Genomic DNA, 13,539 nt, shown 5'->3' on the forward strand with positions numbered 1-13,539 from the left:
TTCTTCTGCATCCAATTTGACATGAACATGGTCACCTGGTTCTAGATGTGGCCATTCTCTGAGTGGTATCTGCTGTAGAAGTTGTTCATAAGCTCTTTTAGATTTTTTACCTGATTTGGCTACTGTCTTCATGTCTGACCACTTTGGAGATAGGGTTTTTTCCAAAGTTGGAAGAGAACTTTTGTGATGGTCTTTCTGTCAGGAGTTGTGCTGGACTATATCCAGTATCTGCTACTGGTGTCGATCTGTAACTCAGAAGAGCAAGAATGGATCTTCCTGCTGTAGGATTTTCCTGGCTGTCTGTACAGCTCTCTCACCTCTCCATTTGCTTGTGGGTAATGTGGGCTCCTAGTAATAGCATCAAAATCATGTGTTGTTTGGAATGACTTAAATTCTGCTGCAGTAAACTGTAGTCCACTGTCCGTCACTAGTTGTTCTGGAATACTGAAGTGAACAAAAGTGGTACTTCAGTTTCTCAATAACAATGTGACCTGTTATGTCTTTCAAGTACATTATTTCAGTATACCTGGAAACAGTCCACAAGCACCAGCTAATTATGTCCTCTGAATCTGCATAAATCTGCAGCTAATCTCTTCCCAGGTCTCTCAGGAAGTGGTGGCTGTACACTGTATGGCTCAGCATTGTCTCATGTTGATTTGAACTGGATCTCCTTTCAAAAGTTCAGTATCAACAAATCCTCTATAGAGTTCTGACTTCCACCTTTCTTACTAGGCCCATCATGGCAGTCGCCTTTCGGCTGAGAAGGTTGTTGGTCTTTGATCACACACACTCTGAATGCAAAGCTTTTGTCTTTGTAAATTATTTCTGTGATGAACTGTCCCATGCAGTTCAGAATCCCTGGAGGGCTACTCAGAGCTGAGTCAGGTGACTTCAGCTCTGGCCTGGGACAGGCTGAAGGTGATTGTAAGTCCTTTCTGAGATGACTGTGACATCAGCTCCTGAGTCAATTTTAAAGTCAATGGTTCTGTCGTGAATATTCAATTTCACTTTCCAGGCAGGCTCTGTGTCATCACAAGTGATAGATCTCAGAAACAATGCCTCTTGATTGTCTGTAATTTGAGTCAACTCCCTGACTGCTTTGGTGCAGCAAACAGCCACAAAATGTCCATATTTCGTGCATGTATTACTCCTTGCGTCTCTGGCTGGCCATGCATCATCTCCTGGGATATCACTTTTCCCACACCTTGTGCATATGGGCTGGAATTTGTCCCTCTTAGCCTGTGAGTTCTCTCACCTCCCTTCAGGAGTTGTATGATACTGACTTTTAACTCTCAAGTGTCTGTTCATAGCTTTTATGCTAGTTTCAGGGTTTTCGGGCTGCTCCTGCCTTTTGTTCTGTTGTTTCACTAATACTGACTGCTTTACTATCTGAATAGCTGCAGCTAAGTTTAAATCTCTCTTCAACTTTAGCTGCTGTGAAAGGTTTTTATCTGTTAACTCAATAACCAGTCTCTCTTTGATATTCTCATGTTTTGCATTCTCAAAATCACAGTTTTCAGCCAATGTATGCAGAGCTCTTATAAAACATTCAACATTTGCCCTTGGTTCTTGAATTTTCTGGTGAACACATGTCTATGAGGTACAAAGTCTGCATCAAATATAGGCAGAATCCTTTCATGGACATCTTTGTGACTGTCTTCAGTAAAGCCAAAGGGTTTAAAAATATGCTCTGCTTGCTTCCCCATAGCATAAATTAAAGAAGATACCTGGGTATCTCCAGTTTCTTTGTGGAGTTTGTTTGCAGTTCGAAATCTTGCAAATCACTGCTTCCAGTCTGTCCACTGGAAAGGCTTATCAAAGCTGAAGTTCTCTGGGGGGCACTGAAGAGTGGCATATTGATGAGATCTTGCAATCTTTGTTGCTTTGTTCCTTCTGTCTCTGATCTTAGTTTACTCCTGATCCCATGTCATGTCCCTCTACTAGATACGGACTAGCTACAGAGCTTGCTTATGATGATCACACCTGGTATGTTTAAGATCTTTTAATGCTCTGCTAGGTACGGCTGAGGTTCATCTAAAGAAGGTATTTTACACACCATACCACCTAGTGGGTGAACGGTATAATAGTGTTTAGCAGGCCATTAGGGGAAAGCTGGGACAACTAGACAGACAGCCCCTAGAGTGGCTGAGAGTGATCCTTCCTTCCCCTAGCTACTCATCTCCCCTAAGAGAAACTCAGAGAAGGAATGAAACATAAGTGTCAACGTCAGGCATCCAAACCGACTGTGTGCACGTAAGCTCTGTAACTGGTATGTCTGCCACCTGCACAAACACAGGCAGCTGCTGTCTGCATGCCAAGTTTTCAACGTGTGTTTATTTAAATGTGTGATATGAGATTTAAAAAAAAAAACTCACAAGAGACCAGACTCTGATCGCAGACGGCTGTAAATCTGGAGTTCCCTCCGCTGACTCAGATAGGGTGACTCTGCTTTTACGCCGGGGAAGTGTGGTCAGCATGTGGCCCACTGAGTTTGTATATTTGAATGTCTCCGCATTGGGATGAGCTGAGAGAGCCACTTATTTGCATGTGCAATCAGTGAAAAGCACTGCAGCTGTGTTTATTCTGCACCTCCTGCATGCCTCTCGCTGTCAAGACTGTCAGCGAAAGCAAGTACCGCCTGACGAAGAACTCTGAAATGCAGGCTCCAGCTAGAAAATGGTCGAGATGTTCATTCAGTTCCTAGTGGAAGAACTATGCACAAAGCGCAGCCGATAGTCCAGACACTGGTCCCACTGAAGTCAGTGGGAGTTTGGCTAGTGACTTCATGCATGAGGGGCAAGATTTGGGTCTATGTCATTTTCCATTGCTTATAGCGGGGATAGGCAACCTATGGCATGTGTGCCGAAGGCGGCATGCCAGTTGATTTTCAGTGGCACTCACACTGCCTGGGTCCTGGCCACTGGTTCGGGGGGGCTCTGCATTTTAATTTAATTCTAAATGAAGCTTCTTAAACATTTTAAAAACCTTATTTACTTTATATACAACAATAGTTTAGTTATATATTATACGACTTATAGAAAGAGACCTTCTAAAAATGTTAAAATGTATGACTGGCACGTGAAACCTTAAATCAGAGTGAATAAATGAAGACTCGGCACAGCACTTCTGAAAGGTTGTCGACCCTGGCTTACAGTGTCATTATTTGAAACCAGAGGGGCAGATTCTAGGCTGCTTTGGGGAAGTTTTTTTGATGCTTTCCCTGCACAAAGCTGCCCTAATGCCATCTTTACTGGCATTGGACAATCTTTCCTATGCAGCATCATCACTGGAGCTGCTGTAGGGCTCCTATCCAGCCTCCCTCCCTGTGGGTAGTGCAGAGGAAAATGCCAAGAGAAAGGGGTTGTGGCAAGGACACCTACAGGGCTGGCTCTGGCTTTTTTGCCACCCCAAGCAAAAAAAACAACCAAACAAAAACCTGTGGGCGGCCGCGCAGGTGCAGGGGGACTCCCGCACTGCAGACTTGCGCCTGGGCAGCAGGGGGAGGGGCAAGAGGGGGGGCGAAGGAGAAGGGGGCGGCAGGGCTTCTGCCGCGCCGCCTGCAGAGAGGCTCCACGCCGCTCCGGTCAGTGGGGAAGGAAGGATGCGGGCTGCCCTGCTGGGCTTGCTACAGACCTGGCACCAGCTGGGGCAGACAGAGGCGCAGCCTGCTCCCAGCAGGGCACTCCCCTCCTCTGTGCCTGCCAAAGCGGTGGAAAAAAAAAAAAAAAAAAAGAGGATTTGAGGGAATGCTGCCCCTTAGAATCTGCCGCCCCAAGCATGAGCTTGCTCGGCTGGTGCCTGGAGTCGGCCCTGGACTCCTCACCCTGCTGCTGAATCGCCTGCTGCTAGGGGCCACGTGCAGCTGAGGTAACTCAGAGAAGCCTATTGGCTGCTCTAAATTGTCATGGGGAACTGGAACAGTGGAGACCAGCCCAGCATCATGAGGGTGAAACAGCAGCATAATCTTCTCAGCCACCGTCTCCTGAGCTCTGCTAAGCACTCGTCAGCCTTGGCTTGAGATCTGTGCCTCAATGTTACTAAGACCCCAAAGTCCACATTGAGAACTGAGTCTATCATGAATGGGAAGGTTAAAAAATAAGCTATTTCTGAGTGCTCCAAGCACTGAGACAAGTGTCAAAACATTTTCTTAACCTTTAGTCATTCCTCACTCAGGCAAATTGACTTTGGTCTCTGATTATTCTAGCTCCATTAACCAATCTGTTGCTTTGTTTTTCCTCCCTCACTCTTGGGAGGTTACCACCAAGTGACTCAGTTCTCAGCAGGCCAGGGAATCCTCACACCTCACCTGACGATAAATGCGTGACAGCCTCCCTTTTCACACCAGCTCCTGGAGGCTTCTTTTTCAGCTCATCCATGCTGCTGGTCCCCTCCAATTTCTTGGCTCGATGGGCCTTTGCCTTGTCCTCTGCTTTTGCCAGGCCTGTATTAAACGACATAGCCTTAAAAATTTGCCATCATAAATCCTGGGACTTCATTAAACAGGCTGTGTTGTCAGACTGTGTGAAACTGCCTGGGAATAGGAGAGCAGAGAGCAGGGCTAGCGTAAGAGTGAGTGCCAGGCACACGTGGGAACAGAAATCCCTTGGGAGACCAGGCTGCTGCCACCTCCGCTGCTGAGTGAGCTGCCGTGTTGCCAAGTCTGACTGCAAAGGCAAACAAATTTGCTCCTGGTGGAAAAGAGATTAACAGGCAGAGTTATATACACACCGAGCCAACGGCAATCGGTCCAGCTTCCCCGCTTAATCATGCCTTTGTGTCCTTTCTCCCACCTCACCTTTGCATCTTGATCCATGCTCGGAACAAGCAATTCCTTTCTTTTCATTCTGGTCCCTCAAGACACACTTCTTATGTGATTCTTTTTGGCCACAATCCACTGAGGAAAGGGGCCAGGATTGTGTCTTCCCCTACGTACTAAATAGTGCCAGACAAGCAGCTGATGGACCAATAAATAAATAGCAACAACAACAGCTCCATCTGATGCCCCTCTGCTCTGCACATGCAAAACCTCACACTGTACGGGCAGTTAACAGGCAGGTTACTCACCTGGGCGTGTGCAAGAAATGGAAGACACAGTTTTAAAGGCTACTTTTGAAAATCTGGCCAATAGGGGCAGATATGGGTTGCAGCAAGATCTGTTTGCCCAGAATCACTTTTTGGTCCAACACCCACAGCCTGGAATTTTAGAACGCGAGTCCCAAGAGCCATGTGCATTTTAAGGCATCTGTTTCATGCTCTTTCTCCATATGCCCGCATGGGAGGAGTTACATGTGAAAACTGAGCATTTACAAGTGCAAATGCGTATTGGTGAGAACAGACGTCTGATTTGCTCAGGCAATGGCAGGAACCTTGTGTGCAAAAATGATGCAAAAATGTTCCGCGAACTCCAGGCCCCAACTGGCTGTTAAGGGCACTAGGGATCCTGTAACCAGTTGCCGACATCTGAGATGGGGAAGGAGATGAGGATGCTGGAGCATACTCAGGGTGGAGCTGCAGGTAGAATATTAAATCAAAGGCAGTATGATGCAGCCATACTTCTGGTGCTGCCCAGCCCTCCTTTTTTGGGTGGCAGGTCAGAGGAGATCATCTCAGTCATAAGCCATTCACAGGTGAAGTTTTAGGTCCCATCTTAGATACAGAGTCTAACCAATGCCTCTGTTGGAGGCTCTGCTAGGGGTGCCCTGGGTAATGAAGAGATCACAGACACCTGCCTTCACAGGAGCAGGTAGAAGGGGCTGTATTCTGGGAACATACAGGGGGAAGTGATAGGCTCTGGAATTGAAACAGGGCTACCCCATATGTTACCTTTCAATCCAAATGTCCCCGAGATGGACGGCTGCTCCCCGGTAAATTTCTTAGGAGTTTTCTGTTTCCTTCCTGACTCGAGAGAGAGAAAACAGAGATAAAAATTTGGTCAAATAACTGCACTGCAAGTATGGATTTAAATACACATGGGGCAAAGGAACGTGGATGAACTCTCGATCAGGAGGTGAGCAGTAAGGGATCCAACCTCACTTTACCCTCCCCCCTTCCAGGGGCTTTACTACCCTGAAATGAAGCAGCTATGGATGGGACCCTCAGCTAACACCTCCATATAGCACTAGAGGTGCTGTCCTTCCCAGAGCCCAGGGCAGCTGTAAGGTCTGCTATCTAACCCTTGGATCTGAGATGTTATTCCCTAACCTCATTAGGCAGATCTGACTGCTGAAGGCTGTTGAACAACCTGGCATAGAGTGACTAATGGCTCCCCTATCCCCCTATGCGATTTCTGCACGTACGGTCTCCTTAGTGCTTTGGGAGCGGAACTCCACAGAGCCACTTTCCATCCCCAAGGCAGTCCCGACCCATGTCAGTCTCTCCCCTCCGACTGGCTGCTCTGTGTACATAGCTTCGATTTCTGGCTGCGGCTGTGCTGTGCAGTTTCACTGTGTCCTGCTCCCTGGGGGCCAGATGTACGAGTGTAAACGGAGAGCGAGGCCATTGCTTTCAGTGGAGTCAGCCTCCATCACGTTGCTGTGCCGGAGACTGGGAGTGACTCTACCCTTCGCCCTGGGACGCCACCTGCTCCAGCCTCCTGAACCAATGGAGCCCCAGGCTCTACTCTTACTGTGCTTCATCCTCTCTGGGTCCTCCTCCTGGAGGGAAGGCTGCGTGCCCCCTTGTTGTTTGGGATCCTTGCAGCTCGAAGACTTAGCTGTCGGGGTAGCTGCTGCTACTGCCTCCGCTGCCGTGATCTGAAACACTTTGTTCTTCCTGCCCTCCACCAGGCACTCTCCATTCTCAGGGAGCTCCTTGGCCACAGTCTTCTCCATCTTTGCCTGTTTGGGATGGATGGTGGGGGAATCTGAACTCTCAGCAGCTCTAGGGCAAAGCATAGAGGGCTCATTTAAAGCAGAGTCAAGAAACCAACGCTGTTGACACCTCTTCCAACCCACCGGCCAATCGGGATTGCACCCCAGTAGCCAGTGGGAAGGGAATTGGGAGTTTTCCCCTTCTCTCTTCCCACCTTCCCCAAAACACTGGCAAGCAGCTAAGCCACATGCCGGTACCTTTTCTTGCCACTGGCCTTGCCAACAGCTTTCTGCACTTTGTTTTCTGCTTTGCTAGCTGGTACTGGCCTATCCAAGTGGTTCCAGAGCCTGTGCTTTTCCAGCTGAGTCTTGGATGTGAAGGCAGCTTCGCAGTAAGAGCAAGAGTAAGTCAGCTTCTCCGAGATTGCCCCCTGCAAGAGAGCAGAGAGGTGGGAGAGGGAAAGAACCAGCCCTTTCCCTGAAGGTGCAAGAACCTTCCTGCAAACTCACACTGCCAAGACTGGGAGGCAGAATAATCCCTTTCCACGAGCACCATCAGCAACACGCCACAGCAGGTGAGTTTTTCAAAAGCACCAGGGCCGTAGGTACCTGATCCCCATCGACTTTCAATGGGAATTGGAGGGTTATGGTTATTTCTCTTTGGCGCCATTGGAAATTCCAGTCAGCATTTTAAACTGGAGCCAGGGAGTGCTTTGGTGAGCCACACATGCCCCGGTGCATCAAAAGGGGAATCTGGTCCTTGGTGGGGATGAAAACAGAAAACCTTTTTTAAAATAAAAGCATAACAGAGATCCCAATACAATCAGCTGCCTAAACTGAAAGCGCAAATCCTGCATTTGCACATGCAAACAGGCACAGAGACGTGCAACTGCAAGGTTGCTAGAAAGTTGGCGTTTTGTGCACAATTCAGATGGCTACCTTCTGAGAACAGGGGGCAAGTTTATTTCAAGTTGCAGCTTTGAGCTGGAGGATGAATCCTGAAATGTGATTTCCTTTCCCATCCTCTTTTCACTCCCTCATTCCACGCAATCTGGGCTCCACATTCATTTAATTCTTAGGCAAAGCCCTGCTGAGGGGCCTTAGCTCCCAACTGGCTTTAGAATTCTGACAGGGACCAGGCCATGTGGGGCTTGGATCATTTTTCAAGGGAAAAACCTGAAGTTCTCAGTCCTTCCCCAGGCAGTGGGAATCCAGGGGGCTAGGGGCAAGGGTGGGGTTGTCTACAGAAGAACTCTGTTGGGTTACAGGAAAGAGCTGTCCCTTGGCACCGAGAGACGTGTATAGACAAGGGAAGTGTCAGGGGATGAAGCATTAGTTTGGCCTGTCTGGATAGAAAGAGATGGAGTTTAATGGATGCAAGCATTAAAACTCTCCGTCTCCATTAAAGAGATTATGGGTGAAACCCTGGCTCTGTTGAAAGTACAGTAATGGCAAAACTCTCATTGACTCCAACAGGGCCTGGATTTCACCTCACGTATATACTGGGAAGTGTCAAGAAATGCAGTATTAGATCTGCCTCTTTATATGCAAAGGTCCCTCCTGGGAAATCTGAACCCTGTGCACTGCCTCCCCTGACTCCTCCACAGTACATTCAAACAGGGCACCAGCAGGTTCTGGCCTGGCCCCTATATTGGGGGAATCTATTGCCCACCTCCATGAGCAACAGAGGGCTGTAGCTCCCTGGCATGGGGTGGGAGAAGGCAGTGCAGGCTTTGGGGAACGCATGCCAGGGCTCCATGCCCCAGCACAGAGATGCATTGGGGGCGAAGGAGTGAATGCACATCACTGCAGATCCACCCACCATTCCTCACCATAGGCAGGCAGTGCAGCAGTCAAAGGGGTTTCTGTAGCCCTCAGGCTGGAGTACCAGCCACAGAGTGGCTTTCTTCCCTCGCACGTCCCCAGCACGCAGTCCAGTCAGTTGGGCTAAGGGCTGGATACTGGCCTGGGCCCTCAATGAGCAGAGTTTCCTGTTGATTTGTATTTCGCTGGTACTAATGTTGCTTTGCCCATGATCACGCAAAATTCCTCCACAATCTGACCTGAAGGGAACACGACAGCTGGAGAGGCTAATACATTTGATAATCCCGTTTCAGGGAGTGGGTATTTCATACTTCAAAATGTTCTCTGCCCATCCCCTGAGCTACCCATGCCATGGCAGGTAAAGCAAATCTACCCCCTGTTCATTGCCCACGCCACCTCTTAATAAACTACAGAACAGCAGTAGAGACTGAAACAAACAGCAACCCAGTGCAATAGAAGTGGGGCAGAAAGTTGAGGGGAGATTGCTGATTATAGAAAGATTTCTGCAAACACATCACAGCTCAGTTTTTGCTGCCTTCGAATCTCGACAAATTCACCTGTTTGGAGCCTGCCCAGAAACTCTGCACAATCCCAATTGCTTAGATAGAAATGGGGGGAAAAAATTCTGTCTGTGTGCGTGGGGGTGGGCGTTGACTCAATGAAAAAAAAGACAACCTGTTTCGGGTTTTGAGCTGCACAGGGCAGGGATTGTGCCTCCCTCTGTAAAGTCCCTGGAGCAAACTGGGCGCTACTGCCACATAAATAAATCAGTCTTTAACAATAACCCCCACCCACCATCTACAAAGAACCACCTTCAAGACCACATATCACACAGGTGCTGCCCACATTCGTATGTCTACCTTGTTGCGGGGACATGGTTACATCTCACACACTGCTCCAAAAGTACATTCACCTTGCCCTCCACCACTCTCCCTCCTTGGGAATCCTTAGGGAAAGTGGTTTTCTTTTTAGAGGGGAGGTCACATAATCTAGGAGAGCAATTTCCTTTTGCGGGCTGGTAGCTCAGCCTGGATTTCTGCACCATGCGCACAGATAGGCATGTACCTGCACACGCACGCAGAGATACTTGCACAAAAGACAACCGCCAACAAAATTAGCATCTTCCTGGATAGAGAAGAGCCTAATTAAATGAAGTTTTTGTTCCCTTTTTAAACAGCTGAGTCATTCAAACTAACCACAACCATATTTCTCCCCCAATAGTTCAAACAGTGGCTCCGCTGGGGAGGTTTTGGATTTTTTAATGTTTTAAAAGGTCCAGCTCATTTCAATTGTCATGCTCCTGACATTCATTGCCAGCCTTGAGTGCAGGGGACTGGCCTAGATGACCTGTTGAGGTCCCTTCCAGTCCTGCACTTCTATGATTGACATGAAGCAACCCAGGCATTTTGTGACCTTTCCATAGATTTTCAAGGAATATTCAAGACGTCAATACTCTGAGAAACAAGAGAGCTTTGTCTGCACTAGGAAAAGTGGTGGAGTGTAGGTCAGCCTTAGCTAACACATGCTAACTACGCCTCACCTGAATGTGAGCTTTCTCCTAGGGTACATGCAAGGTCAGGGGCACTGGAACAATTTGTATAGTGGGGGTGCCGAGAACCATTGAACCAAACTGCAAACTCTACATATAATAGAAATCACTTCAAGGTGGGGGTGCAACAGCCCCCCCAGCCCCCCTCGTCCCAGCACCTATGTGTGTGATTTAACAGGTCAGTGGTAGCCCTGATTAGGTTTTAGCTCAAGCAGGTAAATCAGTCTAATGGTGTTACCTTGCACATACACTAGGAAAAAGGTTAAGTTCCGATCAGACTTAACTGCATAGGCCCCCCAGGTTCCCCGGGTGCGTACTCACATTGCTAGCTCATGGTGTAACCCGCCTCGCTGCACCCTCACTGATACTCTTAGCAAGCTAGCCAGAGCACTGCTAGAGCCCGGGTCGCAAGGCTATGTCTACCCAGCATTTGGGAGCGAGCGGGTGCGGGGGGTGGACACACATGGCTTAGCGGGGCTTGCATTTGCACTCTAACAATAGCTGTGCAGACAGCACTTTGAATTGGCAGCTCAGGCTAGAGTCCAGGCTCTGAAGCCCACCCTCGTCCCTACCTTCAGAGCCCGTGCTCCTGCCCAAGCCACAACTTCAAGTGCCGTCGCGCTAGCATGAGCCCCACTAAACCAAGTCTGTCGACCCGAGCTGGAAGGCTCATTCCAAACTGCTGTGTAGACACAGCCTAATGGAGAAGACTCCGTGTTCTTCTTGAAATCTGCCCAATAATCCAAGCCAGCCGGTTACACAGCTTTGGTGGGCATGAAACCACCGGCATGCAACAGGCTGGTGCTCACTAACACCACACCACCAAATGGAAAGCAACCTGGAGAAACCCATTCCCATAGCTGACAGAGCATGTGATGAATGAGGGGAAGAGGTGCAGTAGGTACTATTCAGCTTTCCCTTCCAGCCAGAGGTCAGATGTCAGGATGGCACTACCCAAGGGCAGATGGTTCAAGGAGGGATGGGGATAAAATATTGACTCAGTATGACAGTGCCTGAGAAAACTTGAAAGACCTAGGCAGCTTAGCCCTATTGCTGAGAAATTGTCCAGACTTGGGTGTTGTGCTGGAAGCGACAGGGAACACTGAAAATTATACACACAAGAACTGATCATCAAAATGAAACACAAACCTCCATCTTCCTTACCCCTTGGCAGCGCTGATAATGGTACTTCAGGCCGTAAATACTGGGGAACTCCAGCCAGCAGCCTGAATTGGGGCACTTCACCCGGGAATGGGCCTTGAACTCATCTTTCCACTGGTTCATCAGGGGCAGCTGAGAAAGGGAGACATGGTGGCATACCGCTGAATAAACACCTTCCAGCATCCCATGAACACAACACATGCTGAGGCAAACATTTCAGAAGAGCTGGGGTTGAGTGTGCAGGCCCAGCGTGTACTCAAAAGGTGCCCCTGCAAAATGAACTACTTGTACCTGACACCACCTGCTCTCCACCCTCAGTCAGGTAGATGCACTCAGGTTCGCTTCAACTGGGGATGCAATCATGCACTCATACACTGCACCTGTTGCAGAAGGGAAGCAGCCCATCTCTCACTGTGTTTCCCAGGTGACTAAAGTACATTCCAGCCCAGCGCAGTAAATCTCACCAAAAGCCACCTCAGTGATTTAACCACCCCACATTTCATCTAGTCAGCAAATCAAGCCGCACCCTAGTCTAATGACAACCTGCTCCGTATCTTGTCCACGCTACAGGGCTGAAATGAAATTGTACAGCTCCCCAGGGAACAACTCACACCTTACTATGCGCCACCCGATAATTAAACCAGCTCTGACACCCCCATGATGAATACGCCAGATCTCTAACCAGCCTAAGGAAAGCACCGTCTCTACATGCAAAAGCCTATTCAGGTGACTCACGATGCTGAGTGTCCAACTGGAGACACCATGAAGAGGCCCAGTTCTCAGAAAGTGCCAAGCAACTACACAGGTGTCTCAAGCGTGGCACCCAACCTGCCAGTCACTCGCTGGAACCCGGATCGCATCTATTTTTCACGTTATGCCAATGATTTATTCCAATCCCACACATCAAACACTCTTGCCTTTGGCCACCCTACTGAAGAAATCACACTCTGGATCATGCCAGTTGTTAAGCCGTACTTAATATATAATCCCCATAAATAAACCATAGCTCACATCACCCTGTCACCCATGTCACTCCTGTAAGCACATCACACTTGGCATCCAATTGTTCAAAGGGAACGCACCCAGCTGTGCAGACAGATGTGTGCGCAAACACAGCTTCATTAGCACATGCGACAACAGGGCCAGCCTGAACAAAAACGCTTGCAAAGGGGCAGCTAGATGGCTGATCTGTGACAACAAAACAGTTGCACCATCTGGTTTTTAAATCAGGATCCCTGAGTCCTGCTCCTGAGAGGTGCTGAGTCCAGTGGGCACCCAGCACCTTGCAGGTGAGTCCCACATTGCACCACCCATGATGCAGAGCTTTAGTGATGTCTCCCCTAGCTCGAAGGGCTGCCGTAAGGACTCAGACTGGTGCCTGAGCCGCTAACCCAGGCTGCAAGGCAGCCTCATGCTGGAAGGGAGGGTTGCTTTGAATTAGGCTGGTTGTTGTCGCTCCCCTTCTCCTTGGCAGATGCACACACAGACTCTGTAACAGCATCTCCCCCAGATTCCTTCACAGTGGGTGGAATTAAACCGGCCGATCAGGAACACCACCTGGGCACCTGGTGCTGGCCCTGCCGCACCTCAGACCCTTAGGGGTTGGGCTGGGCTTTTTACTAACTACTTTCCAGGGGGCTGGACAGGATGAGGAAGAGAGAAGGGGAAGGAGAGAATCACAGAGAGAGAGGCGGGGGAGGAGGGGGATCAGGGTACCAATGGATTTGGATTCTTACAGGAATGTCTTTCAGCACCTGGTTTTCCGCCTTAGGTCTCCCTTTCTTCTTGCCTTCTGTTTTGTCGCTGGTTGCATTTTCTGCAAACAAACACAGAACATGTGGCCCACAGCTACCCAGCCAGCAATTCCAGACCTTGATTTCCGTCGTTGCACTAGACTTCCCCTGCCTATTACCCGGCCCAGATAGCCCACCATTTCCTAACCCTCCCTCCTGACTGTGCCATGACTGTCCAAACTTCACACCACAATTCAGCCTGAATCTAATCCAGGGTTAGAGTCAACCTCAGTGCACACCAGCAGCCGAACTCCAAGGGCAGGAATTTCAAAACACTCAGCTCTGGCCTAGCTCTGCTCCTGTTTAACCCATTGACTTCAGCAGGAGCCCCGCCCCGCCAAAGCTGAGTGCTCCTGAAATCCCTGCCCGACGAGTCCGTTTCTTTTTGTCTCCAACAATAAAC

The 13,539-nt window shown here is 49.1% G+C and overlaps 1 protein-coding gene across 4 annotated transcripts in view; it reads right to left on the reverse strand.

The window, feature by feature from the left end:
- Positions 1-13,539, reverse strand: part of ZNF512B (zinc finger protein 512B) — a 63,989-nt gene that overhangs the window by 30,938 nt on the left and 19,512 nt on the right. For 2 of the 4 annotated variants that reach the window (XM_032766370.2, XM_032766366.2), the window contains exons 3-8: positions 13,080-13,159; positions 11,347-11,475; positions 7,068-7,240; positions 6,626-6,879; positions 5,824-5,895; positions 4,307-4,441 (exon numbers count right to left, since the gene is read on the reverse strand). In XM_032766370.2, the coding sequence (XP_032622261.1) occupies positions 4,307-4,441; positions 5,824-5,895; positions 6,626-6,879; positions 7,068-7,240; positions 11,347-11,475; positions 13,080-13,159 (843 nt within the window). Of the gene's footprint in view, positions 1-4,306; positions 4,442-5,823; positions 5,896-6,625; positions 6,880-7,067; positions 7,241-11,331; positions 11,476-13,079; positions 13,160-13,539 lie in introns of all 4 variants that reach the window. The other 2 variants (XM_032766368.2, XM_032766365.2) reach the window with 1 other exon arrangement.

Source organism: Chelonoidis abingdonii, chromosome 14, assembly GCF_003597395.2.
Source record: "Chelonoidis abingdonii isolate Lonesome George chromosome 14, CheloAbing_2.0, whole genome shotgun sequence".
Classification (NCBI taxonomy): domain Eukaryota; kingdom Metazoa; phylum Chordata; order Testudines; family Testudinidae; genus Chelonoidis; species Chelonoidis abingdonii.